Source organism: Sinohyriopsis cumingii, chromosome 2 (genome assembly GCF_028554795.1).
Source record: "Sinohyriopsis cumingii isolate HCF-2022 chromosome 2, ASM2855479v2, whole genome shotgun sequence".
NCBI lineage: Eukaryota > Metazoa > Mollusca > Bivalvia > Unionida > Unionidae > Sinohyriopsis > Sinohyriopsis cumingii.
The window spans coordinates 19,430,864-19,456,706 of NC_142962.1; the positions used below are offsets into that span (position 1 = coordinate 19,430,864).

The 25,843-nt window shown below is 33.9% G+C and overlaps 1 protein-coding gene across 8 annotated transcripts in view; it reads right to left on the reverse strand.

The window, feature by feature from the left end:
- Positions 1–25,843, reverse strand: part of LOC149804420 (ryanodine receptor-like) — a 538,410-nt gene that overhangs the window by 444,651 nt on the left and 67,916 nt on the right. For all 8 annotated transcript variants that reach the window (XR_016415653.1, XR_016415652.1, XM_089940121.1 and 5 more), the window contains exons 3-5: positions 15,355–15,456; positions 5,333–5,404; positions 4,432–4,507 (exon numbers count right to left, since the gene is read on the reverse strand). Coding sequence is in view for 6 of the 8 variants with exons in the window: in XM_089940121.1 (XP_089796247.1) it covers positions 4,432–4,507; positions 5,333–5,404; positions 15,355–15,456 (250 nt within the window). In the remaining 2 variants the exon portion in view is untranslated. The remainder of the gene's footprint in view (positions 1–4,431; positions 4,508–5,332; positions 5,405–15,354; positions 15,457–25,843) is intronic.

The window sequence follows — 25,843 nt, forward strand, 5'->3', positions numbered from 1 at the left end:
AAAGATGCCGTTGCCAAGCTGAAAATGACCTCTTTTGATGCTAACCCTTGTAACAGCATTAAAAATATTCACTGCCTGCATTCATTTCTATCAAACTGCTACTTAAGTCTCGATTATGGAGGGACCATTTAAATTTTACACGGAGGGTGAGTGGGGGTGGGTTGGAAGGGTTTGAAATGCTGGAAAACAATTGTATTGTTCTGATTTGTAGTATAAAAGGCCCCAAAAATGAAATGGTCATTCAGTTAATGCAGTCAATTCAAGTTGTATATTCAGCCTCGTGACTCTGCTATTACTGCTTAAGGACTAAGCAGATGGTATACATTTCAGTGTTCCTGTTTGTGATTCTTTTAATATTTTAAATAGCTGTGGCTGACAACTAGAATTTAACTGTCAAATATCCCAGAGGATTACTTTTCCTTTGTAGCACTGGAATAAATGCATGTTGTTCTAGAGAAGCCAAATGGTGTGCCTATCATCAAGTCAGTGTTCATGGAATCTGTTTAGATTTCTTTAAATAAAGAAAAAACATAAAATTACTGCAATGGAAGCCAATTCACACATGTACTAATATTCAAGACTGTTCTGAAATTATTTTGTATTGTCCACTATATAATCAGCATAAAGATGGCTGATTCTTCAAATGATATTCAACTGTAAATCACTCTTCTTCATGCACTGTATATTAAAACATCGATCAATATTGTCTACCAGACCCCTCCAAAGGTGTGTCGGCTGAGGCATGATGTTGATTTGAAGGTATTTACCATCTACTGCAGAGTGTTATTGTTAAGTCTGCATGGAGATGACTAAATTCCCCACCACAAGGCATACAGAAACAAAAACATCATATCAGCTGTACTGTATATATTTATGTGTGTCTTTATTATTTTCATTTTATGTCCATGTTTTACAACTAAATTACATATCAGAAATGTCAATAATACCATAATTGTTCAGAATCATGAGATCCATGTGCAACTGATATCATGAGATCCATGTGCAACTGATATCATGAGGTCCATGTGCACCTGATATCATGAGGTCTATGTGGACTTAATATCATGAGGTCTATGTGGACTTGATATCACTCATCTAGGTAGCTAATTTAGGATTGGACTAATTAGTCTATTACTGTCAGCAACAGTTATTTTCTTTTATTTTGCACTATATATAAATAGAAGATTAATACATGGTGCCTTCCTAAGCTTCACAATTAAAGTTATTTTTATTACGCTTGCATTCTTCTTGTGCAAGCAGTGTAAGTTTTCATCAAATAATGTAATTGTACCATGTAATTAGTTTGCATGGTACAGACTAATATTGTAGAAGGTTTCAATTATTTGTTTATTGAAAATGACTCAAATATTTTATTTTTCTTAAATATGCGGAAAATAAGATATATACTTTCTTAAAACGACAAGGCCATCATTTATGCAAGAAGCACTGATCCCACTCTCTCCTTGCCCCCTGGAACTAACCCTGGTTCACAACCTAGAAATTATTCATAGCCCCACCCTTAAAGAATATTGATTTATAAAGTACAGCATGGATTCCTGGGTATATCAATTTCTTTACACGGAAACCCATGAGATCCTCACCCAGCATAACCACTGTCTCTCGGTGGGTAAGCCAATGGACTGTTGACCATTAGGGTGTGGATGTGATTCTAAACATCAATCAACCCAGATCAGCAACTAAATTTCTCAGGAATTTTGGCAAGACGGTTTCTGTGGTTATATTAGATGTCTGAGTGGCACCAATTTCATTTAGGACCACCTAGACATTATTATAAGTCTTTTGGTAAAACCCCAAGCATGCCAATATGACAATCACTGCAAGAGGAGAAGTGATAACAAGATTTTCAACATCAATGCAGTGATATTGGATGCAAGATTGGCACCATTTTCATTTAGAACCTACCAGACATTATAAGAAGTCTTCTGGTGAAATCCCGTGCTGATATGTCATTCCGTTTTAGAAAAGAAGCAATGAGAAGATCGTAAAAATGGTCCATATGATGCTAGGTCAGAACAGCACCATTAATATTTAGGATGAATTAGACATCATAAAAATGGGGAGGGGGCAAAAACTATACACTAACATGGCTTTATGTTCAGGAAAAGTAGTGTTAACAAGATTTTCAAGATGGTTGCCATGGTGGCCATATTGGATGCCAAAGTGGAATCAATCTCATACAGATATTGGGATGAATGTTTATGTAGAGTCTCTAAGCAATCCTCCAAGTAGTTTAGGAGGAGCAGCAATAACAAATCTGTGTTAATGAAAGATGGACACCCAAAGACAGACAGCAGGCCATCCCATAAGATCTTCTAGTGTATGACCTGTAGAGCTAAAAAGAACAAAAATTTCTGGTACTTAAATATGGAAATATCATTCTAAGGCATTCTGTTACTTTGGTTAGTTTTTGTATGCAATTATTTATTTGTGAACACCAAGGAGACCTCTAGGTATGATAAACTAGTAGGTCTTTAAGGTGATCCAATGTGATCTGAAAACTGAAATAATTTTTATATCTGTATGTTTTCCCTCCCCCAATCAGTCATTGTGGGTATTTTCGAAAAAAGTCAAAAAGAATTTTGTTAAAGACAAATTGTTTTTAAATGGGGCTAGTTTTTGGTTAGGCTCTATCCTTTTTTTTATGCTGACATACTGTTTAGATTTCCACTGCTAGTTTTCCATTCAATCCATCCATCAACGTAAAATTTATATCATACAACTGGCTTGTACTCCCCTCCTCAAGCATCACACTTATGGCTGGTTTCTTCACCTGTTCTGGTGACTTTCAGATCCTTGCCAGGTATTGATATATGTTCGTCCATACATGAATGCAAAGAGAATCATAGTTTCCTAATTACATATTTGTCTGTACTATCTTGTTTAAACCCTTTATAAGTCTTTTTAGTTCCCTATTTTCACTTTTTTCAAATAAAAAGTAGAAAAAGGAATAAACAATTTGCATAGTTGCTTTTCACATTCTCTGAGATGTGATGTAGAGGGTGGAATATTTCTGATATGTGAGGTGGCAAGTGGGCCCATAAAGGCACCAGACCCCTATCAGGATTGTCAGGTGATGACAATAAATACAAAGGACACAACAAAGCAAATTCATTCAGAAGACTGCACAACTCCACTCTAATCCAAATTTATCTTTTCCATGTTATCTAGTTAGTGTGTTTACTGTTAAGTTTATGTCTTGTATTTTGTCTCCAAATATTAATTATAGATTGTTCAATTTAATCCCTATGGTGCGTTGTTTTTTTTTAATTTACATAATTTCTTTTACTTAAATTTGTGCAAGTATAAAAAATATATTTTTGAGTCACAAACCTGTGCTTCTCAATAGTTTTCATCATATGTTAATTATCCTGCTTTAATATGCAAACTGGCATGTGCAGAATGCTTACATCAAGGTTGGTCACATTAAGTAATTAAAAGGGTTTTCTATGTTTAGCAGCAGCATCCATGTTTGGCAGCAGATTGGCACTGTTTATGTAAATTCAGAAAAACTGTTTGATGATGTCTGTCATATTTGGTCAAATTCTGCTGAGTGGTTTTTGATAAAAAGTTTAATAAGTTTTTATTTTTAGTAATGATGGCTATATTTGTTGTTGAACTAGCATCATTTAACAAACTTGTACGACCTTCATACCGTGATTCTTTCCATAACATTTGGTCAAACTCTGTTCTTAAGTGGGATTTTTTACATTTTCAGCAGCAGTGGCCAAAAATGATGATGGATTGGAATTATTTTTTATCAAATTTGAAATACGTACATGCCAAGATCTTTTATCATATTGTGTCAAATTTTGTTCATCAGTTCTCATAGAGACATATTGAGTTATTTAGCAATGTTAGAGAAAACTGATGAAAGATTAGCATCATTTGAAATAAAATTGAAAGAAAAAATAATTTTAAAGTTTAATCTCTTTATAGTCATATCTGCTGGTGGATCTGCATCATCTAAACTGATCTGAAAAACCTTCAGGCCAAGATGCCTTCTGTCATATTTGGCAAAACTCCGTTGAGCAGTTCTTCGAAAGTAACATTTAGGTTTTCCATATTTGATGTGGATTATCATTTGAACAAATTTGAATTAGTTTCATGCCTAGATGCATTCTGTGAAACTGTGTCAAATTCTGGTAAACAATTCTTCATCAGAAAATGTAAACATCAATTGTGAACAGACAATGTATAACAATAACTGATGATGCACAACAGACAAAAGACCACACCATAAACTCAGTGGCCTTACAGCCAAGTGAGCTAAAAATTAGTTGCCATGGTTATATACTGGGGTCACGTATGATATACATGTCAGATGCCAATTAATGTAATGATTTCATTCATGAAGAAATGGGAAAATGAAAATGCAGATGGATGGATATATATATATATATAAATATATACCTATGGCAGTTTCCTGGAGACCAACATCAAAAGCCAATTTGTCTGAGGAAGAACTTGTGGACAGGCAGGACAAGTACTGAAGAAAGAGTTTAGAAAAGGTTACTTTTAATTATTTTAATGTCTCTAAAATGTAAAATAAATATTTTTAACAAATGCTATATCAAATGAACTTCAAAACTTCTATCATTGAATGCTCAATATTATCCTATACCAGCATTCTTCTATATTTTATTGAAAACATAACATTTCAAATTATATAATCAGTGACAGTTTTTCCATCGATTCCAGTACAAAAATGACAACAGTTCAGAAAGCAACTTCTGACTGCAGGAATCGTCCCAGTAGCTAATGATAACATGAAATGTGCTATAGTGTATTACAACCAAAAGCTCCTTACTTATAGATTCAACCAACATGGATGAGATCATCACAGTCTTCTCTTAGACTATAGGAAAACAGAGTTTAATTATACCATGACTAGTGTTTCTAAGTTATTACTTTCCAAAAAAGGTTGTAAAGTTAATTTTGTTCATGTATGTGTCATGCTAATTGCTGAACCAATAGCTGATGAACAGAATTATGACAGAAAAATGTCAGTGCTTGCTATGAACATTCAGAATGTGTTCAATCATGCCCATGATGAACAGTGTTATTAACTGTATTTAACGGAACAACACATTTGACAAATATCATAACTGTGTGGAAAAAAACTGGTGAAATAAGAATTTTTCAATCCTGTTTAAAAACAAAAGTTAGGATTCAAAGAAAGTATTATGTCTGAGAACATCTAAATTGAAGAATACTTAAGGACATCTTACTCTAATTCTCATTTGTGCCTAGGTGGTGTAATAAATCAGTTAAATTATATATAAGAAAATCAAGATGGTAACTGAATACTGACCATGTTACTATGGAGATGGCGAAGTAATACAGCATGGCCATATAAGAGTGTCCTGTGGCCTGACTGGGCAGTCTGTGAACAAAATATACATTTATGTATAATTGCAGGCTGTGAACAAAATATACAGATATGAGAAATACTGCCAGTCAAACTGATAGACTTTAACATGATCATTATGATGCATAAATCAGTCACTAAATCTATGTTGACATGTAATCTCACCTGGTCATAATGAAATGCAATTATTGCAGACAGATTTCTCTGAAATACATCGGAAAACATATTGATATTGATAGACACTTACTGGTATTTATGATTACTGTTACAGCCAATTAAAGGGCTATTCAGTGAGCTGTACAGCACATTTCTAGATGAAAAATCTGACAACTTATTAACTGACACAAAACCAGACAACCCCACTGCCCATTACTATCTAACATTACTAGAACAAATCAGAGGACAACCAACTCTTCCATCAATAACGTGCAAACAACCAGATGCAAATTTTGCTCATTCGAATGTAATTTTGTTGATTTGATCATGTGACTCAAATGTCTGTGGATCTGTCATGTGATTGTCACATGACAAATGTCTTCTCATGTGACTGTTTTCAAAGTTCAATAATGAGCCAGATTACAAAATGGACAGATTAATTAAAACTGTTCAGAAAATTCTACAGTTTGGGTTACAATGCAAAATTACCCAATCTATCACATCAAGATTAATAATTTGCTAAAGTTTTGACAAAACAGCCCAAAAGTTACTCTGGAAAAAGATACAAAATCATAGTTAAATATTCCCTTATCTCACCATAACCTTGAAACAGAGAGTGGCTATGGTAGTACCTCATCTATACAATATATAACTGGCTAAATGTTAATTAAAATATCTACAGTGGTTCAAAAGTTGTACTCCTGACAAGGCTACAATCACAGAATATCATTTCACCTTGTCATGTCCTGACCATGAGGCAGTGGCAGGAGTGGGTGTGGAGTGGCAACATACATGTTGTATGTCATGATATATGAATAGGTGTGAAAGGATTCATGAAAGCCTCTAAAACCAATACAACACTGTGGGCCAGATAAGCCAGTGTTAACCAATGGACAATGTTAAAATAATATGCCAGAAAGGTGTATAAATATGGATGTCTGGTCAAGACATGTCTGTACACAAACATTATTAGGCTCAAAATTTAAATTTGTACAACTTGCATTTTTTTTTCACAAGTGGAAAAATATCAACATGCAAAATTCCATTCCACTGGCAGTGTTTTTTCACCAGTTCCTTTTAATAATTTATACTGTATTTTTTGTTATTGCTGATAAAAAAATATCTCATTTTTAATTGGCATGCAATTGTGTGTGTTTTGCTGAATGTACATACATTAAGGAGTTATATTAATTATTATTTATTAATAATCTTATGCATACCACTGGAAAATTTAGTAGTTACAAATTTCAAGAGATTGAAATCTTAACTTTGCATATGTCAAAATAAACACCCATTTTGTTATTATGCAAGCTTGAAAGTCAAGCCAAGATCAAGAGGGGTGTCTGTTCAAGAAATATTTAATACCTTAAAAATGTTTTAACTTTCTTGTCGGAAAAATAATAAAATTCATAATAAACAAATCTGAAAATAAACTTGCTATTGTTACAACTCTATGGTCTTAAACTAAGTAACAGAAAAAAGCACAAAACAGAATGTATATTAAAGTCCAACAAATAATTTACTTCCCAAGACTAAAAAGATAAAACTTTAAGATGAACCTACATTATTGCAAATTAAATCATAAACAGTCCAAAAACTTCTATCATGAATCCAAAAGTATATAGTATTCTGAATGAATTCCTGTGGGGTTTTCAAATCAATTACAATTTTTAATGTGCTGATGTGCCAAATGTCTTGATGTATCACAGTGATACAATCCAACATGTCCTTCAATGAATTCACAATAATCCCAAAATAGTAATTTAGTCCTAAATCAATGAGCATTTTGTAATTGCAATGAGTTATTTAAATAAATAAATTAAATCATCTTGCCTTAACACAACTAAGACTAAGACTGATCTTAAGATACGGAATTAGTAATTGTAATATAATCAACCAAAATATAAAAACCAAGGCAAAATTTGAGCACCAGGATGAAGGTCTTTTGAATAGATATTTCCATGAACTGTAAACGGTAAACAAATTTTGTTTCTAGAAAATTCAAAAGTAAAAAACAAGGCTGTATCTAGAGCTCAAACCTAGAAAATATATTTGCATCACATTAGACATGTAGGCCCAACTCCCATCCTCAATTATGGATAAAGGTCAATCACACTATATATATATATATATATATATATATAATAAAGGACAAAAGCCAACACATAATACAAATTAAATATACATAACACCTCCCCTCATAAAGAAAAAGAAAGATTTATACAATAAATGTTTCTTTAGCATATTTAATCAAATATACTGATAATTAATATTACATATGAATGACACATGAAGTAATATAATAATGTATACACATGAATGTGCATCTGCAATGACACTATCTTTTCCCTTAATGTGCCTAAAGTCAGTATTGAATCCTTGCAACATCAAACTCAAAATAACGATTTCAGATTTTTGTTTTTCATTATGTTAATTCAATTAAGAAGGTTACAATCACAGATTACAACAACCAGAGAAGGAGCTGAACTAATATGCACTTCAAAGTGTTACAAAGCAAAATATCATAACCAAACATTCTTTCTCATATGTGGAATAATTTCTCTGGTGCTTGTTTAATTGCTTAAAAGAATAGTACACCAGATGATCTACAACATTTTTGCCTTCTTGAATCAATACTCCACCAACCTTTATATCAAATGCATTAACATACATTTTAAATGATTTTAATTTGGAGCTGAAAGAACTGGTACACTCTTAAGTATGGCGTTTAATTTATCAAAAGCCTCCTGACATTTTTCAGACCAATGAAATTTGGTTTTCTTACCAACAAATGGGTCAGGGGTGAAGTTGTTATGGAAAATTTGGAACAAAATTTCTGATAATATCCAACCATACACAAAAACTGCAGCAGTTGCCTTTTACTGATAGGCACAGGGAATTCAGAGATAGCATTGACCTTAACTTTGTTAGGTTTAACTTAACCATGTCCCATAATAAGTCCTAAAAATGTAACACGAGCAAAATTACTTTTACTCAGAATAATTGTTAGATTTGCACCACTAAGTAAATCAAAGAATTTCCAAATGGTGTTCAAGTGATCTTTCCAGACATCATTGTAAATAATGATGTCACTGATGTAAATATCACAATTATCAAGACCGCATGTAATCATGCACATTAAAGACTGGAAAATGGAAGGAATATGACATCACATGATATTAATAAAACACATCTGGAGTTATGAATGCCAATCTGTAAGTGGAATTTGCCAGAATAATTTCAAAAGGTCAAACTTAAGGACATATTTTGCATTTCCAATTTCTCCATGCAGTCATTGATTCTTGGCATTGGAAATGAATCTATTTTGATGACATGCTTCACTTTCCTATAGTAACTACACATGAGGAAAGTATTCTCTGGGTTTGGCAATAAAATACATGATGAACTCCAGTTACCTTTACTTTGTTATATAAAATCATTCTCCAGCAAATACTGAATTTCTATTTTCAAACATTCCTGATTCAGAGGATTCATCCTGTAAGGATGCTGTTTCACAGGTGTAGAATCTATAATGTCAATATCATGGCAGATTTTAATTGTTCATGTTGGAACATCTGGAAGCTCTAATTTACATAATAGCCCTTTTACTTCACTGTTTTCTTTTGGTTGCAGATGTGAAAGTTTCTGGTCCAGATTATCAAATAATTCTGAATTCCAAAGATTGGTTAAGCCAAAGTCACTACAGTCCACATAAAATCCATCATTCGATCATTTAAATCCTCACTGTGTGGGACAGCTGTAACTGAATTGACTGAATAGGGCAATCTCTATCAACATACTCCTTTATTGTGTATATATGGCAAAGTTTGTTTTTGTTTGTTGCCTCCCTGGAGTGTTAATGATATAGTTTAAGTCACTTACTTTCATTTCATCTGTATAAGGCCCATAATGCTTAGCCTGCAGAGGACTTTGAGGGATGGACAAGAGAGCCAGAACTATATCACCAGTCTGAAAACTTCTTTCCTTTTTATTTCTGTCATACCTTACTTTCATCATACCTTATTTTCATTTTTGACTGAGTAAAGTGAAGTTTAGTTCTTGCCATGTCAAAAGCCTTTGACAACTGATATTTCAAATCAGAGACATAGTCAAGAAGATTATTCTCTAAATCTTCAGTTGAAAACAGTTTTATTTAAAAACAATTGTCCATGGACTATTTCCAAAAACTAGTTCAAAGGGACTAAATTCTATGCATTTTTTAACTGATTCCCTGACAGCAAACAACATCAAATGAACGACTTTGTCACAATCTTTTCCAGTATGAAAGCAATATGACTGAATCATACTCTTCAAAGTTTGATGCATCCCTCTAAAGCCCTCTGACTTTCAGGGTGATAGGCAGAAGACTTAAGCTGTTGGATGCTAATTCATGTACAATTTGCTGGAAAATTCCTGACATAAATTCTGACCCTTAATCAGACTGGACAGATTTGGAAAGGCCAAAAAGTGTATCAAAGTTTTTACTATGGTTTTAGTTCTAATATTCCTCAAAAAGATGCCTCTGGAAAGCTTGTGGATGCACACGCTATGGTAAACAAATATTGGTTGCCCAACTTTGTCTAATGTAAGGGACTGACACAGTTTAGCAATATTCTGCTAAATGGTTAATCAAATGCAGGTATAGATTGCAGATCAGCCTTAGGAATCTTCTGATTGGGTTTTCCTACCATTTGATAATTGTGACAAGACTGACAGTATTTCAAATATAACTTTTAATCTTCACCCAATAAAAATGATTCAAGACCTTGTGATAAGTCTTACTGACTGGTACCTGTGTTGCTTCAGTTTAACCAGCCCTCTGAAACAAACAGGAGATCTCAGGATCCTGTTCCTGTTCAACAGAGTGATTGTCTTTTGTCACCCTGATTAGAATAAAGAGAAACAGTAGTAAAGAGAGGATCAGTGTGATCAATACCTCTAGACTGATTAAAGAGAGGAACAAAGGTGATCTCATCAAAAGACTAACCCATAAATGTGCCAGCTAAAGGAATAATCTCCTGATCAACATTTTTCTCATGTGCTCATTTTGCAATAGCTCTAGTATCTGCATGAGCAGGATATATGTCAATTTCAATATGATCGACTTTACTGATCCAGAGAAGGCTTGTCAGCTACAAATGGATTAACCACAAACTTTATCTCCATCTAGGTTACTGCCTAGTAATTAACAAATGCCCTCAATAGGTAAAGAAGTCATTATTCCAACTGCCACAGGTCCTAAGACTAAGTCTGATGACAAATTTACACAATGGAAAGGAATATTAATAAAGCTGCACTCTACTCCCTCAATAAGAACACTCTCATTAGAAGAAGACTTCTAAGAAAAGGAAAAGCACCTGATAATAAAAGACCCTGAGAACCTCCAGCATCTCTTAAAATTTTAATTGGGACTGGGTTGGTAGAATCAGCTATAAGTATTATAGACCTTCGTGACATGTTTAATAATTCTCCATAATAAAATCAGAATGAGATTTGTTTGACCCAACAAAATGTATAGTTTTCAATACATGTCTGTTACCTTGACCTCTTAGAAATAGGAGCATTTAGAATAGCTCTGTCTTTGCTCTGTTGTCTATTTTCAATCTGCAGCAATCAAAAATAACTTGCAATAAATGCAGTAGGAAGAGATAAGGATTTTTAAACAGTCTAAGGTCCCCCAATAAAATTTGAGCATTTCCAATCAGCCAACTGTACCTGTTTCTCATTGTCAACCCTAGCACTTATTTCCCCAAAGGTAAAAAGTTCACATTAAATACAAATGTTTAAACAAACAAAAAAGGACCTGCCTACCCAAAGTTTTAAAACCAGTGCAATAGGAAACACATATTTCTGGGGGCAAAATCCAAAGTTGGATTCCCTGCACTACTATGACCATCCATCCAGAAGTGACAAGATTTTCAACAGGCAGTCATAGTGGTACTACTGGAGGTTAGATCAGCACCATTTTCATTTGGGACCAACAAGACATCAAAGGACATTTTATGGTGAAAACCCTATATCGATATGACTTTCCTTTCTGGAGGAGCAGAAACAAGATTTTCAAAATGGCTGCTATGGCAGCCATAATGAATGTCAAATCAGCACCATTTTCATTCAGGACCAACCAGACATCATAAAAATCCTTTAAGTGAAAACCCTATGTAGATATAACCATCCATTCAATAGTAGTAACCATAACAAGACTCTCAGGATTGAAAAAATGGCCACTATGGTGGCCATACAGAATATCCCAGCAGCACCATTTCATTCCAAACCAACTAGATCATGGGATGAATGCATGTGTAAAGTTTCATGGTAATCCTCCAAATAGTTCTAAAGATATAACACACTCATGTTCAAAGATGGACAGACACTGGACAACAGGCCAAATCAAAAGCTCTTCTGGTCTATGAACAGTAAAGCTAATAAAATAATTATTCGCCCCTTTACCATGATTTTGATTGTAATGGCAAAAAGATATTTGGCTATTGAACCTCAGACAGCTGCTTATCACTTTATGGAATCAAGCCAAAATATAAATGGAAAAGTACTGTGTTGGCTCTGCATCTAATAATGCTCAGAATGAATATGCCATCATAAAAAGCATTCCTCTGTAATCTTGCAAATTATGGGGGAGGATACTTGCAGTTAAAAAAGTCTGGTACACTCCTACTAAAGTATATCCTAATAAATATTTATAATTACTGAACAATAAAGAATACCCTGCCTTAACAAGAGCTGATTAATAATTTCCGGAAACATCATTATTAATTTTTTGAAGAAAATAAGGTGAGAATTATATGATACTGCATATCGGAATATGTACACATGTATTTATAATCATATATTATTTATATATATATATATATATATATATATATATATATATATATATATATATATATATATATATATATATATATATATAATTTGTAGACTGCTTAAAATTTTAATATGGAACTGATAATGGCTCCTGGATCTATCCATATATACAAGAACACATACTAAAGAGGTTAGACAAAAACAGTAGTGTGGGGATACATGTTTTACAAACACTCTCAAGTTTTCAAACTTATGATTTGCTTGGATAATGTAAAAACTTCCAGTAATGAACCAAAAGATCATGCATGTAAAATGAAGATTCTTTTTAATTTTCAATTAAGTTTTTACATTTTTATTCTGTTGAGCAGATGTAATTCTTTCAACTGTGGAATTATATATCAACTGCTATTTCATAGCTAGAAAGGCCTTTGTGTCCAAATTTAAATGAACTTCTTAAAATGTGTTCATATGACATGGATGCCCATGCCAATATCATGCATATGAATGGCAAAGTTCTAGGACAAACAGGGGTCATACCCCTATAAAGTTTATCCAGATAAAGGTTCTGTCAAACCTAGCTTAAGTGTTCTAAGACCTCAAAACAAAAATGTTGTGTCAATCCATGGATAAAAGTTAATGAGCAGAAATTGCAAGACAAAGTTCAAAGTCAAACAGGTGCAATATGATAATCAAACCTGACCTAGGACTTCTTAATGTCAAGCCTCAAACCAAATTTGGTAACAATCCATGACTTACCAGAAACAAAGTTCACAACAGATGGGACATAACATGACATGATGTAACAGTCATATGCAGGTAACTCTACATGCCCCTCCATAGATATGGTGGTGGAGTTTAAAATGAGAAATGATTGTGTCTTGATTGGAGGATAATACATCTCAAAAGATATGATTCTCTACTTGTCAAAAAGAATTTCCAGGAATCCCAGAAAAGACAATCTCTTCTGTTCTTAAAAATCTCTTCTGTTCTTTTATTCTTGAACTGCAGAGTATTTAAACCATCTGCAATAATGTCAACACATTAAAACTTACCAAATTCAGTAAAAATAATTATTTTGTAATATGTCTAAAAATGATTTTCTTACATGTCTAAGTTACAATGTTCACAAGTTACCTGTAAATGCAGGACAACATTTTTTGTCCTTGCCTTTGACCTTAAACCTATAATATATACAGAAGTTCACTGAACATGTTTAAACAATGTCAAGATATACACGCATGCTATATTTGCTTAAATCTACAAGTTATATTTTGGGGTGGAAACAAATGAAGTTATTTAGTTGGCATCATTTAAGGTAATCTTCTAATATATCCATAAACTGGGTTTGATCAAAATTCATTCATATTTGTTTGTGTTGGCATGCTGATGAACCATTACAGCTAAAATAAACTAGGGTCATGACCTTTGACCTTAAATTCAAAATCAGAGTGCTTAATATTAACTTGTTCAGTGGAAAACAAAATCTGGTTAAAATTCACTTATATCTGTACATACCACTCTTTTCATAAGCTCAAAGAACAAAAGTGCAAGTAATAACTTTGGACTTTACCCAAAGTTCATTAAGCTGGTTTTCAAAACTCCTTTACAAACTTTGGACTTTACCCAAAGTTCATTAAGCTGGTTTTCAAAACTCCTTTACAAACTCCTTTACAAACTTTGGACTTTACCCAAAGTTCATTAAGCCGGTTTTCAAAACTCCTTTACAAACTTGTTGATATGATGGTGGTCAGGCAAGCACTATTTTCATTCAGAACAAATTAACTAGTCAAAGAAGTGTTAAGTGTTGACCCCATTTCATTGTCTGTTGATGCAAAAATGACTATTGATAAAAAGATTTTCAAAATGGCCACTTTAGTGACATGCTGAATGTAAAATGAGCCCCATTTTCATTCAGAGCCAACTATATTTCTTACGATTGATTTTGGACAATCTAGATATCGTATAAAGTGCTTACTGTAAACTCCATTTTAATAGGGTAGTAGTGATAAAGAAATTTTCAAGATATTATATGAAGTCTTTTAGTAAAACCCCTATGTTAATATGACCATCCACTGAGAAAGAGTAGCAATAACATTATCTGAAGGGTACCAATGCATTGAAAGATCTTGGAATGAATGTGAGTGTGTAAAGTATCATGACAATCGTAAGAGGAGTAGCAATAGCAAACTTGTGCTAATGGATGGACACTGGACAATGGATGGACACTGGGCAATGGATGGACACTGGACAATGGATAATAAGGCAACCCATAAGCTCTTATGGTCTACAACTGGTAGACCTAAACATCTTAAACCTTATTAAACTCTAGAAATGAACAAGGGAAAATATTAAAATCATGTACAAGTTATTGCTCCTAGACTCATGAGAGACACATGGGCAAACAGATGAATAACGGATGAAAGACAACAGGCCATCACATAAACATTTCTTGTCTCAAAACAGTTGAGCTAAAAACTGTCTACAGTTCTGTGATATTGTACTTCCAGTTCTCTTCTAAAAATGTTCTCAACATAAGTTTCTCTGTAATATAAATTATGGACCTGCATGATCACTGAAGTCTAATTAATGTGGCAAGCCAGCAAGGAGGTCAATGTTAGGTAAAAACCGCCCCGAAGAAAGTTCTGCAAGAATGTAGCTGTATGGATATCTAAATTGCACCCATATGATGATGTTGCCAAATGACTCCAATGCAGGCCTTTTGCCAAAAGTCAGTCAGTTTCTGATGCTTATCTATGATTACTATCTCACATGATCACAATCAATGAAAAATGCAGCTCCTGAAGGAATAAGCTCAATGACTGGAAAATATATATTCTACAGAATCCCCAACATGCTACTGTCTGAGGCATTACTTTTTAAATTCTCTGTTGATATGCTTTAATTTGGAAGGGACATGTGGACAGTTTGAACCAGTCATGAATTAGGTTGATGCATTTTAAAGCCATTTTCTGACAGTTTTTACTTACTGTAGATTCTTGGGATGATGATGTGACCATTTCTTGCAAAGCTCTGACCGAAAGTGCCTGCTCCAACACAAATACACATACTGATATGTCTGGTGGTACATCCTGAAAAGAAAAATTTATTACAAATTCTAATTACCTGTAACTTTGATATAATGAATGCTCTTTGTCTCAATATCAGTCCTAAAGAAACTGTCAGAAACATTCATGTCACTATGTGACCATGGCAACACTTTGTCAGGTAGTTCAACATATAATTACAATTGTATACAACTTTTCCATTTATTTTTTAAAAGTTATTAAAAAATAGACAACAGTTATATATATTTGAGGTTTTTTTTAAAAGCAACTTAAGGGTGAGTTTTATTGTTTCAAGTATCTACTTCACCAGCATCGCTGGTAAAGGTCACTTTCCATTTTTAAAAAATTTTTATCTTAGAGTTTGAAAGTGAATAATTCTGCAAGATAGTACATCCATTTAAAAAGTAAAATTGTGGATATGTCCATTTATATATCAGCAAGTTATTATTGGACATTTGTTAAAATTACACTGAAACCTGTCTGGACTCTCGTATTAGATAATAAAACTGTGTTCTTCATGAATATGTGTACTTTATATGCATGCAGAATATATCTAAATGCCATACAAGTATAGTGTTAAACTGAGAGTCACTTATACTGGGGTACATTATACATAGTATTATATACTGAAATGGGATGCATGACCCTACCCAAGGCCATAAAAGGGATTGTTATACTGTGGCACATTATAGTGAGGGACCATTGGACACTTATGGAAAGGGGTTTATAAATATGATCCTTTATGAGTAGTTTCCTTTATAAGGAAGTTCTTTAAAGGCAGGTACCACTATAATTAACATTATTTTCCATAAAGCCTTCATGTTATTCTGTCACTGGAGAAAACAGGTGCTCTTCAAAGAGGAGGTATATCTTTTGCCAGTCACATGATAAATCATATGTAAACTGGACACCTGAACCATTGATTCATAGTTATTCTGGCATTGCAATGGAATGGAAAGATATTTAATTGTTAAGCATTCATCTGATACTGTGGTGTTCTAGTAGCCAGCCCTGATCAAAGCTTCACTTTTTATTCATTGTATTATCTTTATCTTTTTCCTTGCAGTGGCTATGGAAGAACAAACTTTGCTGCCAGCTTAGAATTTCTCGGGTTTTGGTCGAGAAAATATAGCTGCTTTTTGCAAGGTTGAGACAATTTCCTCAAAGGCTGGGAAGTTAAGAAGCCGAAAAAGCAAAGAAATAAAGAAATGAAATTGAAGCGCATTGTGACTAAGATTTGAAAGTCAGCAAAATGCAGGCCTGTTATAGCAGACAAAAAGGACAAAATTTTCGGACAATTGAAGTTGTCCAGTCTCATAGACTTAAACAACCTGCCTGAAATATTAAGGCTTTGAAACATAAATTGAGCTTACATCAAATGCCTCCAGATATCGCTAATGAACAAGATAATATTTTAAGTGAATGTCCTTCAGAAGTACATGTAGAGGTTGAAAATGAAGGGCCACATAGTGACATTGATATTACACCTGCATAAGTTCATCAAAGCACACCACCTATGCAAATGTCTTTATGTGGCAAAATAAATGAGACGTTGTTTGATGATTCATAACCAGATTACAACTTTCCTTGACTAAGAAATATTGACAGTATGTGGCAGTTGCCCAAACTGAAAGTGCCCCAAAAATGGGGAGAACATTTCTAAGCCCTTGGCAGAACTGATCAATGCAGCATGCACTTCTCTGTGTGCAACAGAAAATTGTACAGAAGTACATGATCACTGAAAACTATGATAAGCTTCCCAACTTGTCAATCAAGAAATCTGAAATGATATAAAAGTGTTCATTCTTCTGATAAGGTGTTTATGAATATACAGCAGTTATTGCAGTGCTGCAGGTATAGTACAATTTGTCAAATTAGCAGACTTACTAAAGTCATGAAAAGTCACTAATACTGAAACAAAAAGCTTTACTTCAGATGCTGTGACTTTCATGGGGCAGATTCAATACGATTTATCTCTTAGAAGGAAGTACATGTTACATCCACACTTAACTGAAAATATTCTAATATGTGCATTAGGAATACGCCCATATCATCTATGCTTTATGAAGATGATGTTGCTAGAGTTAGAAGATGTGACACTAGTTTTGCACTAGCAATAGAAAATCACTGTCAGACTTATAGGGGTTTCAGTAGATGAAGTGGTGCTAGGGGCAGTGGACCCATAAGAGGTCAAGATTTCAACCTGAGGGCAAGATATCCAAAGTAATTACAAGTACTAATACCAGAATGCCTGTAGAGGAAGGAAAGTTGCTTTATATCAGCGCTCTAAACAAGACAGCACACTAAAACCGGTGGCGGTAAGTTCTGTGAGGAAGCTCTGTATACTGCTACTTCGTTAACTTGGTAACTTGGTCCAAAGGTAATGACCACACTATATGTGAAGGTGCGAGTTACTGCATGAGGGACTTATTTGCAGTCCATGCTCATTTTCATCTGAGTGTAGACTCTGCAATTCTGAGTTTACTACAAATTTTCTATCTCATTCCGAGTACACCTAACACTTCTTTTCTTTATTCTCCATGATCACATTTACATAGGATTAGGCTACATTACTGATTAATATAAATATATTAATGATGTTAAGAAAATACAATTTGAAATCATGGTCATCTGGTTAAAAAAAAATGGATTTAGACAAGATAGTGATCACAGAAACTAATTTATTATACCTCCCTTACTTGATTTGTAACAAAAGACATACTTAATCTGACCAAACAACACAGGTCTCTTTTAACTGACTTTTACAATGCAACAAACACTTCCCCATGCTGCAGATCAAAACAAAACCAGCAGTTAATTAGGTTCTCACAGAAGTGCACACTGGAAATCTCACATATTATCAACCTGAACAGTAGTGCCCTAGATAAGTTTTGGACCTATTGGGTATTTCACTCATAAACCTGAAATTAATTGCACAAAATTAGAACTGGGTAATAATCAATCTGAAAGGATAATCACTTTAAAATTGAAAAGTACCCAATGAGTTTTGTTTATGTTTTTAAGCAAACTAGATTACTCCACACAAATATAGCACTCGCTTGGAGACAACCTAGGGCATTTGGTGTATCATCATCAGACCAAACATTTTTCACTTTGCATTTGGTACAATGCATACATCTCAGCCTTTTCTGTGTATCACTTTGTATTTTGGTACAATGCATACATCACAGCCTTTTCTGTGTATCACTTTGTATTTTGGTACAGTGCATATATCTCAGCCTTTTCTGTGCATCACTTTGTATTTGGTACAAATGCATACATCTCAGCCTTTTCTGTGTATCACTTTGTATTTTGGTACAATGCATACATCTCAGCCTTTTCTGTGTATCACTTTGTATTTGGTACAATGCATACATCTCAGCCTTTTCTGTGTATCACTTTGTATCTGGTACAATGCATACATCTCAGCCTTTTCTGTGCATCACTTTGTATTTTGGTACAATGCATACAACTCAGCCTTTTCTGTGCATCACTTTTTATTTTGGCACAATGCATACATCTCAGTCTTTTCTGTGTATCACTTTGTATTTGGTACAATGCATACATCTCAGCCTTTTCTGTGTATCACTTTGTATCTGGTACAATGCATACATCTCAGCCTTTTCTGTGCATCACTTTGTATTTTGGTACAATGCATACATCTCAGCCTTTTCTGAGCATCACTTTTTATTTTGGTACAATGCATACATCTCAGCCTTTTCTGTGTATCACTTTGTATTTTGGTACAATGCATACATCACAGCCTTTTCTGTGTATCACTTTGTATTTTGGTACAATGCATACATCTCAGCCTTTTCTGTGTATCACTTTGTATCTGGTACAATGCATACATCTCAGCCTTTTCTGTGCATCACTTTGTATTTTGGTACAATGCATACATCTCAGCCTTTTCTGTGTATCACTTTGTATTTGGTACAATGCATACATCTCAGTCTTTTCTGTGTATCACTTTGTATCTGGTACAATGCATACATCTCAGCCTTTTCTGTGTATCACTTTGTATTTTGGTACAATGCATACATCACAGCCTTTTCTGTGTATCACTTTGTATTTTGGTACAATGCATACATCTCAGCCTTGTCTCTCTATCATCTGCATAAATTACTTCCAAGCATGGTAGTAATTGTCTCTACACATCACTGTTTCTTACGCCTTGTTTCCATCATCCCAAGATGATTGAATAGTCAGATTCGCCAAATTTAATAATTATATCTGAGAGAATACTTCTCACTATTGATATCGATGATATTCTGTCATCTGACTGGAAAAAGCAAAGACTTCCTGAATTTTTCAATAGACATTCAGTCTTTGCAGATTTTCTACCTCATTTCCTCGCATTTTAGCACCCATCTAATATTATCTGAATGCTTGATTTTATACAAGAAACAAGCAAGCATGCAACGTTTCAGCTGTGACAATAAAAAAACTGGTTTACCATTCTTATTTCATGCTAAGCTTATGCTTTTTAGGTTATTTTATCATTAAGTTGCACCAGACAATAAAATTAGACCAGATGTTTAATCAGCTATTTGTTTACACAAATATATGAACAGAAAATCTTTTGAGTGAAAGAAAAAGAAAATTGCTTTTGTATCACATGTGGTACACAAACTAGAAGAAAAACTGGATATTTAAATGTTTTAACAGTGTGAAATATGTTGAAATACTGATTATCCAGAGCAATGAAACAGCTGAATAAATGCATTCATTATGAACACTTCAAGCAAGAAACATTTAAAGTTGTTTTAGATATCATCCCCACAAATGATATTTTTATTTCTCTACTAATGTGAAGAATGTTTACCTTACTGAACCAACAAAAACAGATTATTAGAAGTTCCTGAACAAATTTTTCAATGTTTCTGTTTACCCTTTGGACCTTCCTCTGCCCCAAGATGTTCACTAAGATCCTTAAACCCACTGATGCATGGTTCATACAACAGTGCATTACCTGTTCCTGCTGTATTGATGACTCCTTGAATTTGCATGGTGACAGTCACATTGGTTCACAAAATGCACAGATTATGATTCAAACACTCAAATCTCTAGGTTTCACAATAAATGTGGAAAAATTAGGGCATATTCCAGCTCAATGATTTGTAATTTTTGGTTCTGTGGTGGACTTGTTGCAGTTTAAGGTTTTTCTTACTAAAAGACAAAGTGCACAAAATTTATAATCTTGCCAAGAAACTTTCTGTTAAAAATATGTTATAGTACAAAAGTTGTCATTATTTATTTAGTACGTGCATAAATGCCAATTATGCAATCCTGGAAGCTTCGATGTGCTACAGATGTTTGGAATATGATGAAAGAAAGGGACTTGATAAAAGTAACAGTTTTGATAATACATTGTGTAGCTATCTAAACAAAGCATCAATGAATTGGAATGGTGGTACCAAAATGGGTCAGGAGCTTATGAGGTTTGTTCAGAAAGGTATATCTCTGGTACATGGATAAAGAGTAAGGCTAACTTTCCAACCAATTACCTAGGCTTCTTAGCAATCTTGTTATGCCTTACCAGCTTTTTGTTCAAATCATAAAACAGAATATACTTGGATTCAATCTGACAATATATGTGCTATCACACATGTTAATAATAATGTGGAATGTTGTCTAGTCAGTTGGATCAGTTAACATGGCAGATGTGTGGGAATGGCATTTAGAAAGGAATATATTCATATCAGCAGTTCATGTTGCTGGTAAAGAAAACATCCAGGCATATTTTCTTTGCATAAAATTTTCAGACTCCACATGATGGATGCTAAAGTGAGAATTTTTTCAATGATTATGCACACAGATGTTTATTCCTGATATAGATCTCTTTGCATCCTGATTAAAAAAGTTTGTATCATGGTTTTCAGAACTGGGTACTTTTAAAAATGCTTTTTCTTTCTCGAGGTATGGGTCAATCCAATTCATTTTTCCACCCTTTTAATCTTACCCAGGGAAATACTGAATAAATTACTTGCTGATTTCAGTAATGCACTTTTAACTGTTCCACACTGGAAGTCATAGTCTTGGTTTCCTCTAGTCTTGCTATAATTGATTTATCTACTAATTAAGACTTCCAAGACACAAAACCCTACTGACACTTCCACATAATGGTCAAATTCACACTCTTGGGAAAACCCTATCTTTAGCTGCAGTGACTGCTCCAAAGCCAAGGAATTCCATAAACTATTGTTGATGTATACAACAATCAGGAATTGATATATTTATGTACAAGGCTAATTCTTACAGAACTGCTGCAATATCAGCTGCTTTCAGACCAGGCTGTTCCTTGCAAAAAATCTTGAAAACAACAGGCTGGATGTCAGCAAAGACTTTTCACATGTTTTATCTGCGACAATAATAAGGGTTTTGCAGAAGTTGTTATTAATTGCAATAAATAATATAGAACTTGTTTGTCTTCACTATTTAAAGAAATATATGACAGGGAAGGAATAAACAAGAAGTAATTTTTTACAGGTTAACTAATGTTTAACAATCTGAAAGCATTTTCTTTTTTTTTGATGTTTTGTTGTCTACTTTTAAAGATGTTATGTATACATGTGAGGCCAAATGCTTTACAGGAAATTATGTTCCCTTCATCCAAGCATATGTGAAGGATGAGGGTCATTACTGGAGTAAAGTCAGAGGGCTGAGTATGTATACACCCATCCTTCCTTTGCTGGAAGTTAGGTTTCACCACAAAGCATTTTCCCCTCCATTATTATATAAACAACAAAAACTGTTCACTGTAAACTATGAAACACATGATTCAACTGTCCATTTTATATATATGATACATAATATGACTGGTAAAAATTTAACTTTTCTTTGAAGAACACCTGGTTCCTCCAATGACAGAATAACATGCCATGTTCACATGTTCATCCTCTGGCTCTGCACCGATAACGACTCCTCATCCTTCACAAATGCTTGGATGAGGGGACCATTTTCCTAAAACTGTCATTAATTAATAGCTGGAGACAATTTTCAAATAAAAGAAGAATTCTCTTATGTATTCAAAGTCTGCAACAGAATGAGAAGATCATCCGCAGAGGAAGGGCAATCATTCAGATATTCAAGGCCAAAGCTATCTGGTAGCTTTTGTTGGTGAGGGCCATTAACTTATTAGCAACAACACTTTTTCAATCCTGGAATTCTTATGTGGAGAATCCAATGCTACTATTAATACAACTGATGATTATCTTATCTGTACATAAAATATGTTTGAATAAGGTTGGTCAGAATTTGCTGAATCTGGGACTCAATCTCTGCCTCCTATAAGATGGGGCTTTAACTTAAATGGTCTTATTCACATAAAATACTAACTTTCACTTAATCTAACAGATCTTGTAAATAATCCATATCTTGCCGTCTGGTTGAGCTAACAACCAGATGATGATGATAGAAAACCTTCTTTAATTTTTTTAAAAAGCAATAAAATTAATGCCAAATATCTCAAAGCCATCCTGCTTAGTAAATACTACCATATGGTTCTGTTTATTTTCAGCTGCGCTGACTGGCAATGATTTCCTCAAAATGACAGAATAGCTAGTTGTACTCAAATAGGCTTAGTGATAATTATTAACTAATCCAAGTGATTCACATGGTTCCTTCATAAAATTAACCATCTTCAAAATCCAGTAATCACTACTCATCCTGAACAGAAAGTCAAATCAGCATGGCATTTTCGCCAAAATAGATCTGACAGTATATAATTGGTCCTAAACAAAAATGGTGCCATCTGGGCATCCAATATGGCCACTATACCGGCCATCTTGAACATGTTATTATTTCTACATTTCTACTCTGCCTGAGTAGATAATCATATCAACATGGAGTTTTTATGACTTTATTAAGTCTAGTCAGTCCTGGTGTCAAATCTGACAAATGGTGTCAATCCAACAATCAATATCACCATGACAGAAGCCGTCTTAATAATTTTGTTATTGCTACTCCTGAATAAAAAGTTGTATTAACATAAGATTTTCACCAAAGGACTAATTAAGATATCTAGCTTGTCTTTAATCAAAATGGCGCTAATTTATCTCAAATAATGAACATATTAAAAATCTTGTCACTCACTCTCATGAATGGATGGTCATGGAGTTTTCATTGAAAGTGTTCTAATGGTATCTAGTTTATTCTAAATGAAAATTGTGCCTATCTTACTTCCAATATAGCTGCCATGGGTGCTAGTTTGAAAATTTGATATCACTCTAGAATATCAGAGATGGTTTCAATGCACAACAATTTAAAAAATGGTCTTGTGTTGAATTCCCTAAAATTCACATTCTTTTCAAACAGTAAAGCCTCAGTCCATTAGAGATACTCTTGTTAGAAGTGGTATCAATATTTAATTGCTGATTGTCATTTGGGGTGTAAAAATTTCAAAGGTCTTCATTCCAGGCTGTTAAATTTTATTAATCATTTTGAGTGAATTTGTAACGAAGTTGTTTTCAAGTGTGGTCAAATTTTATGAAGTGGTTTCCAAAACAATGTCCTTTAAAGTCTTTTTTATATTTACTACTGACAGCCATATCAGATGGTAGATCTGCATCATCTGTAAAAATCTGAAAGGCCTTTATGCCTAGATGCTCTGCAACAAGTCTGGTTAAAACTGGTCATGAAATTTTTGTAATAAAAGTTCAAAACAGCAATAACTGATAGACACATAAAGTTTTTCTGTTTTTGACAATGTTGGCCATATCTGATTGCAGATAACATCATTTGTGCAACTTGAAAGTTCTTTATGCCAGGATTCTTTCTGTCTTATCAAAAATCTCTTCAGCTGCTCTGAAGAATTTTCTATTACAGTATTAGTACTGCTGGCCATATCTGATGGCAGATCAGCACCAAATTTGCGCAACCCTGAAAGATCTTCGTGCTAGGACTCTTATGTATCAAATTTGATCAAATCCAGTTCACCCGTTTTGGAGATGAAAATGTTTAAAGGTTTTCTAATTGTAGTAATTATGGGCATTGTTGATGGCAGATCAGCATCAATTGTACAAACTTGAAGAGCCTTCAGGCCATGATGCTTTGTACCAAACTCTGAAAGCATTTGTTGATGGATGCTGAATGGACACCAGGTTACATGACAGATGAAAGCAGATGTTGATGGGCGCTGAATGGACACTAGGTAACGCAACAGATGAAAGCAAATGTTGATGGATGCTGAATGAACACCAGATAGAGCAACAGATGAAAACAAATGTTAATGGACACTGAATGGACACCAGGTAACAAAATAGATGAAAGCAAATGTTCAATGATGCTGAATGGACACCAGATAGAGCAACAGATGAAAGCAAATGTTCATGGATGCTAAATGGACATCAGATAATGCACCAGATGAAAGCAAATGTTGATGGATGCTTACTGGACACCTGGTAACGTGATAGATGAAAGCAAATGTTGATGGTTGCTGAATGGACACAAGTTAGATGCAAGCAAATGTTGATGGACGCTGAATAGACACCAGATAATGCGAACGATGGAAGGCCATGCTATTTATCTGTACATATGTACACAATTCAGGGTCTCAAGGAAGATTAGTTTTTGGACTAAGAGTTTCACACTCATAAAAAAGAAAACTTTTTTTACCATTAGCATTATTATTAATATTATTATTATGGTCAGGTTAACAAACAATGAAAAGAAAGAGAAAAGACAAAAATATTTGCATTTTATTAGAACTTGCAGTTTGTTTTTTAATGCATCAACTTTAAGAACAACCAATCGATTAGCCAAAGGCAAAACCTTTGTTTACAGTATGTCTATCATGAGTATTTTAATAAGTAATTAGGCTGACCTATGCACTGATGTTGTTATTTTCAATTATTGTAATCCACTAGAGACAATCAGTTAATCAGCTTGTGTCACTGTGTCAAGGACCATTAGGTTTTCAACTGTGGTCAAAATAAAGCCAGTTTAGCTGCCAACTAAGCACTTAATTAAGGTTCTCATGGAAGCTCATGGACATTACTGTGATGGTCTTTTCACATCAGAATAGAAAAGGGCACATCACATTCGGGATGATTCTAATCAAATAAAATTAAATGATACAACCAAAACACTAATTTCACTTGGCAATACTTCTTAATTGGAATTTATGACTCCTTTGCCAGGAGAAGGCACATACCAATATTTTCACTGATCAGTATTTCATCAAATATTCTGTTATTTGCTAGAAAATATTTTTTCTTAAAGAAATTCTTACAAATATATAATTTCTTATTAAATTTGTGAATTTCATTATGACAGGTCCATATTTCAGGACACTAACTGCTTTTCTTTACTAAAACAAAGATATATATCAGGCTTTTCTTTAGCAGTTCTGAAAGAGATCTCTTTCATGATAAGCAAACAGGAGCCATTTTTTGTTTACTCTATACACACA